Source organism: Echinops telfairi, unplaced genomic scaffold (genome assembly GCF_000313985.2).
Source record: "Echinops telfairi isolate 266 unplaced genomic scaffold, ASM31398v2 ScPeMD7_16;HRSCAF=60, whole genome shotgun sequence".
In the NCBI taxonomy this organism is placed as follows: domain Eukaryota; kingdom Metazoa; phylum Chordata; class Mammalia; order Afrosoricida; family Tenrecidae; genus Echinops; species Echinops telfairi.
This window is the reverse complement of record NW_022103913.1, coordinates 3,442,617-3,449,574: the sequence shown is the minus strand read 5'-3', so window position 1 is coordinate 3,449,574 and position 6,958 is coordinate 3,442,617. Positions and strand designations below refer to the sequence as shown.

General features: G+C 45.7%; 1 protein-coding gene across 1 annotated transcript; it reads right to left on the bottom strand.

The window, feature by feature from the left end:
• Positions 1-4,677: 4,677 nt before the first annotated feature.
• On the bottom strand, positions 4,678-6,957 carry PAQR9 (progestin and adipoQ receptor family member 9; the record flags this gene model as incomplete). Its single annotated transcript, XM_004712065.2, has 1 exon — positions 4,678-6,957. A coding segment is annotated over one exon (975 nt), but the record flags the coding sequence as incomplete, so codon positions are not given.
• Position 6,958: the final 1 nt, after the last annotated feature.

Below are 6,958 nucleotides of genomic sequence, written 5' to 3'. Positions count from 1 at the left end.
CAAAGAGATTGCTTTTTAACTAGAGATGGAGCCAAAGGAGAGAGTGTCTCTACTTTCTTCACCTTGACATGCAGGTGCATTCACACAGTGGCCTTTCACCGTGTGGTGGTGAGCTGCAAGAGCCGAGAAGTGGTTTCATAACCCACTGCAGACCTCCTCGTCATGCTTAGTGCGTGTTTTGGGTGGAGTTTAGGGCTAGAGAGAGGGTGGCTTGCTACTTTTACACATTCAGGAATCATTTTGCACATTCGAGAAATCTAGGTTTCCTTGAGAAATGCCATGTTTGCAATTGTGTTCAGAGATTGTTCAAGAGCAAAAAGCATGAAAACTGATGTACCACCTTTAGAAGCATAATTCATGGGGGAAAGGTGTGTGTGTAGGGGAGGGGGTGCATTTTCAAAAGCTCAAAGTAAAGGCTGCTTTCCAATGAGTTAGTCAGTAAGCTGAGCACACTGCTGCCTGTAGATGTGTGTCCAGCGCTTTCAGAAGGCACATCCTGCCACAGATAACAGCCAAAGGAATATTCTGGGTTACTGACCCGTAAATACTCTACTTCTGCAACCTGCTCACGACAGTTATTTTAAAACAAAAGCCTACACATTGTTAGAAATTTGCAAATGAGAAATGCAACATATTTACCTTTTTGTAACAAAACGACTATTTTGGTACTCGTGACTTGGAAGTGACATCATCTTCATGATGAGAAAACAGAAGTGCTCATAATATGGAAGAAGGAATGCAATCTTTAATAGGAAGGCAAGGGGGTCGCTCACACAGAACACAGCAGTGCTCAGCGGAAGTTTCCCTTCTCAGTCTGTCTAAGCCTGCTTGCTTTTTGTCAGGCAATAGATTTCAGAGAACACTGGCAATCTTTCAGGAAAATGATTCAAAAGGTGATTTACTGCTGGCTGGTACTATCTTCAACTGCATTTTTGACGTATGCCCTAATTTTATGGGGACAAGTGGAGAACATTAAGCGAGGGAAGAAGAGCACTACTTAAAATATCCCTACTGTTAGAGCTCAGGTCAAAAGCCCCAGGATGCGGTTAGGCTGCCTGCCACAAGGCTAACACTCTAGGTTCACACGCCTTTCTAGGGACCACATTGAAAACTCAGTCACAACCGTCCGTGGGTGAACCTGCTGCCCCATCCTGGCTGTTTGAATCTACTTCTCCTGGTTCTCCTGATTTCTTGGGTCACAACACAAGGATTTTTAAATAGGGTAAAAACTCAACAACACTAATCTTTAAAGGCTTAAGTACTTTTCCTTGACTTAAAAAGATTACACTATGAAATTCAGACACTTTGTGAAATTACAATTAGGCACTTTGAATTAACCACACTTCCTAATGGTAAGAATACCATTAAGCTCCCCAAACTTGCTGTATTTGTGTCTTTATTAATTAAGAGCGAAAATGAATTTAGAAACCCTATGTGTGTGTGCCTACTATCCTTTCACCTGGATTGTGTATTAAATTTGCAGGTATTTTAACCATAACATCTGCATAGGCCTAAGAGCAGACCAAAAAAAAGAGAGACAGACAGACAGAAAGAGAAGAAGAAATGGATAGTCTTCTTGCTCAAAGGCAGGTTTAGAACATTGACTGAAGTAAGATGTTCTGCATTGCTCTTAAGCTAGTAGGAAGGAGGAAAACAATCAAACTCAGTGGCTTAGGCTATTCTCCTTACAACCAAGGTCAGCGTTTGGCCACTGATCAGGTAGCCTTCTGGGTGCTCCAGGCTCTGTCCCACCAGCACATGGCTGGATCCTTGCCTAATGTTTTTTGCGAAGAGGCTTCAAAAAGTCCATGGGAGAATTTCATAATCTTGCAGTTGTTTTTCCACGAACTTTTTGAAAGCTCCTCACAAAATTAGGTGCAGAGTGGTCATTAAAGTGGGGAGCTCAGTGGATGAAAATCAGCTCAAAGGAGCCCGACAAAGGGAAGACAGCAGTGGCAGTTTTGCCAGATGTAGAACATCTAGGGTGATAAAAACAGTGTTCAGTATTGGATCACATTTTGAGTTTTCACAATTCCTTCCTTAGCTCTATTTCAAAACTACAAACTAAATAATGAAAGGACAAAATAAAACATCCAATTAATGTCTATAAGGTTGTCCGGGCATTGAAGCTGTACAAACAATTGAGCATGCAGCCACTCCCACATTCTGAAGGCAGTTTGAAAGCCTAATTCTGTCACTTTGGAACAGTGGTCAACCTTGAAGTCGTTATCTCCAACTATACCTGAATCCTACGATAGCATTGTGCAGATTAACTGGTGCTTAAGAGGCATGGAGATAAGAATCAGTTTATTACTGGTAGCCCTCAGATCCAGCACCAAATCAGAAAAAAAATTCTAAAAATCACCTCCACACACCAGTTGTACATTCTTAGAAAGATGCTTTCTGTGAAGTAGCATGATGAAGCAGGCTAAATGGATTTTGACTGCAAGCACTTACAGGCACAATTTATGAATGGAAACATGTGAAGGCCACACTTGGGCCAGCTCTAACGCCACATATCTTCTTCCAGGCTAATTATAGCAAGTGCATGACCAGTGGAAAGATCACACTATTTTTACATTATGACATGACCCAAGAACTCATTTCCTCTCTCTGGGAAGGTAATTGTCCTCACGTGAGGACTGTTTCCAGAAGGAACCCCCTTAATCAGTGGAGTCAACCCCACCCCCAGAGGAGCTGGCACTGAAGCCCAGCACATTCATTTCCAGCATGCCTATGGGCTGTTGCTCCGAGAAATGCCGTTGAGATCCAGACTAACAACCAACCAGACAAGGCCTTGCATATCCTTCCAAATGCTGAAGTCGGTTATGCAGTTATAATGGAGAGAATACCTATGTATAATCTGCCCTACATTTCACACAGCTCGACATCATGATGTGGTAATGACCTAATCGGAATGGTGAAAAAGTATTTTAAAGTTATTTCACGCTGGTTGCAGTATTTCTCCAGAAAGAGGTAATAGACCTGATCATTCCACGCAGATGCGAAGTCTTGGTAATTGACAATTCTAAAATATTAATTTTGACAGATGTTATATTTTAGCAAATAACAAACCATTCTGGTTTTATATAGTGCAGTGGTTCTCAACCTTCATAATGCCGTGACCCTTTAATACAGTTCTTCTTGTTGTGGTGACCCCCCCTCCCCAACCATAAAGTTATTTTCATTGCTACTTCATCACTGTCATTTTGCTACTGTTATGAATCAGGTGACCCTGTGAAAGGGTCGTTCGACCCCGAAGGTTGAGAACCACTGATAGAGTGGATATGGTCCTAACAGCCCAGGTGATGTGAAGCCAGTGCTTGTTTTCAACTACAGTGTTCTATTGACAATGCTACATACAGCATATAAAGTCTAACGCTGACTGAGAAAGGAAGTGTGGAGGAAGGAAAGGGGGAAATGAAAGTGAGCCTCAGGCTCGCTGGGAAAGACCGGCGCTGAAACCTTCACCAGGAAAGGTGTGTCATCTAACTGGGCTCATGCATCATAAGCACTTGAAAATGATACGCGTATAAATTTCATCCTTGTGCCCTCTGCTTAAGGACAAAGACAGAGAGTGAGGAAAGAATTGTTTGTAGACCCAAAAGTTCTCCAACAAAAATTTAAAATGACACATGCAGGGTTTTTGTTGTTGTTCTCAGTTTATGAATTTTTTTGAAGTTTGTCTTCAGAAAGTCCTCTTGGAAAGAGAGGTGTCTCATTTTCCAAGGAAGTTCACAAAATGCAGCTCAGCCTGTCACTAGCTTCTGAATCAACATTATTTGAGGCTCTAGAAGAGGCATTAATAACACGTGAATAAATTTTCATGTGGAAATATCTTGAGTTCTCTAACTTCTTAAATGCAATGTTGTTACACCCGAGACCTGTCTGTTTGTAGACACACAGCATCAGCCTCTGTAACCAAATAGGGATTTTCTCGAACTTCACCAAGGATGAGACGCAGACACCCAGCAGCAGCTATGCAGCGTGGGCTTACTCTTCCACTAAGATTCTAAATTAAAGAACAACCTCCACCGAGTTGCCACCCTGTTGCTGGAGAGTCATGACAACCCTATCTGTGTGAAAACAGAACTGTGCTTCAAAGGGTTTTCAATGGCTGGTTTCCCAGATGTACCTCACTAGGCATTTCTTTCAAGGTGGATTCAACCCTTTAGCCCTTTAATACCACCCAGGGACTCCACATTAAATGTAGACAACTATCAATTTAACTTCTGTGGGCAAGTTAACATACAGAGATACTAGTTCTCCCAGGGAATTGTGCTGGCCTTTCTGTTGACAAATAAGTACTACAAATTAAAACGAAACAGCAAACTTTTGCATCCCCCTTATATGCTTGACCTAAGTCAACAGCCCACCCTTGGTTCTCACCATAAGGATTTATCCGGAAGTGTGGTCAAGTGCACCACCTGGGTGGGTTGTGTTAATCTAGAGTTGCCATCTCAGTTACATGTTGACATGTCTAATTAACACTGACCAGTCAATCTGGTCACTGGAAGAGGCCTCAGGGGCATGTAAATGAATCTCTCGATGACTTAGGTTGACGACCAGTTCCTACCCCTAGTCTGGATCCAAATAACACTTCCGGGTATAACTGAGCACACATAATCATATTTAACTGTACATTTTCAGTTAGGACTCAAAGAATATGCTCTTGGCTTGTGGAACAGCTTTGTTTAATCCAGAACATTTTATTTTCAATTTTAGGCAAGGGTGGACAGCATCAGTTTAGAATAGTGTCTTCTCCCCTTGCCCCGTGGTTGCATTAGAAGCCACAGCCACACTGGCAGGGTGGCTCCATCTTGTACAGATATGAAAAACCCTGCATGTCCCAGTACGCTACTTCTAGCTCTACCCAAAACTTACAGCCAATATCATCTTCCTTTCCTCCTGGGTGGGATGTTAAACTTGGATTTGTAGTAAAGAAGAAAAACTCAGTCCTGCTGCTTCCCCCATGCCAGAAATTGTGTTTGAGGACCAGTCACCTGGGCATTGCTTCAAAAGGCACATTTATTCCAGTGGCAATTTTAAAAAGAAGAGAAGAATAAGATCAAAAACCAAACAAAAACCAGGGTGGGTTTTGTGGAATACATGAAAAGAAATAAGGATCTGTGGTCTATGCAAACCACTCAAGCTCCTCACCAAGTTTAACCAGAATCCTTCAGGTACAGTAATTCACAGTTGTCTCGAGACACACACAGGCCTTCGGAAAACACTGTTTAAAAAGCTAGTTGAGAATTCGCAAACTGCTTTGCCCTGATGTCCAGTTCAAGTGTATGTAATGCAAAAGGACTGCGAAATTCAAAACTAGGCGACAAAGAAATTTCAGTGCATATCACAGGCTTTTTATAAATTATGAAAAATCATTGCGTATATATTACTATTTAAATAATATCTGAGAAATATTGTGAAATAATTAACTTTTGTTCACATTCCATGCATTGTCTAGCCGATAAAGCCCCCGATTAGTGTCTCTGTGCCCTTCTCCTACAAAGCTCAGTTCTCTTGATCAATCCAGGCATTCCACGACCCGAAATGGAAGTCCTGCGGGGATTCGCTCTATTTGCCATCTTTACTGCCTACCTGACTGACAAGGGCTACTTGTTATTACGCGGGCACAGCAGATGATTGGAAAAGCAAACCGCTTGGGAGTTATTTGCGATTTTATTCGCTGCCTTTGAAAATCCCTGGATGTCACAGCCCCTCTAAACCACCACCTGCGATCTTTCTAGGGGCAAGAACCAGTGGCCCTCTCCCTCGGGCGCGACCCCGTCTCCCTCTTCCAAAGCCCCAAGGGTCCTGGCATCCCCTGGTCGCAAGTTGGGCTTTCCCCCTGTGGTTTTGCAGCACCCTCCAGGAACAACGAAGGAAACACGACAAAACTTGAAAACAAACCAACGAGAGCAACAGCAGTCATTGCAAACAAACAGATGGGCCAACCAGCAGCCTCCGGGAAGCGAGGGCTCACTTCTTACAGCAGAATTCGGAGACGTTTAGAAACTTCCTGATGACCAGGCCCAGGCAGATCACCAGCAGTAGCATGTAGCCCACGGTGCCTAAGAAGGTGGGCGCCGCAGGCGGCGCCTTGAGGAACTGACGCAGGCCCTCTTCCACGTAGTACACTTGGTCGTAGATGCTGAGGAAGGTGAAGATGTGGAAGAGTTGATGGCTGTGGCCGATGATGTCGAAGAGGCCTGGCTGAATGCGCTCGGGAATCTTGCTCACGTTGAAGAAGGCGGCCACTACGAGCCAGAAGTAGCGGCGGTAGAAATGCACGAAGAGCGTGGGGTTCTCCCCGCGCAGGTCGAAGAGCCAGCTCTCCAGCATGATGGGGCAGGCCATGCTGAGCGGCATGACGAAGACGAAGGTGCGCAGCGCGAACGGGTAGGCGCACCAGTCGGTGCGGCTCTTGCAGCAGGCCACGGTGCAGGCCACGGCCAACAGGAAGGCCACGGGCAGCACGAGCGCGCGGTAGGCGGCGATGAGGCGCGAGCAGTCCACGTGCCAGCCCAGGCTCTGCTGCACGTACGGGGTCATGACTCTGGCGTCCAGCAGGCTCAGGCCCGGCAGCAGGTAGTAGTAGTAGGCCACCGTGCTGCCAAAGCCGTAGTAGCTGATGGACGCGTAGTCCAGGTAGAAGAAGGCGGCGCGCAGGCGCAGCGACAGGCAGCTGAACACGTGCGCCGTGCAGCTCATGGCGAAGGTCAGCAGCACGCCCGACGCGTAGCACCACAGCGGCAGCAGCCACGGGTGGTGGAAGGGCACGTCCTGGCCGCCCAGGAAGAAGAGGCGGCCGAACCTGCTCAGGAACAGCAGCAGCGGGATGAAGTGCGTCCAGAAGTTGAGCGTCTCGTTGGTGGGCTTCAGCACCGAGGCCAGGCACTCCTGCGCCGTGCACGGCAGCCGCCGGTACCCGGACAGGATGAAGCACTCCACGAAG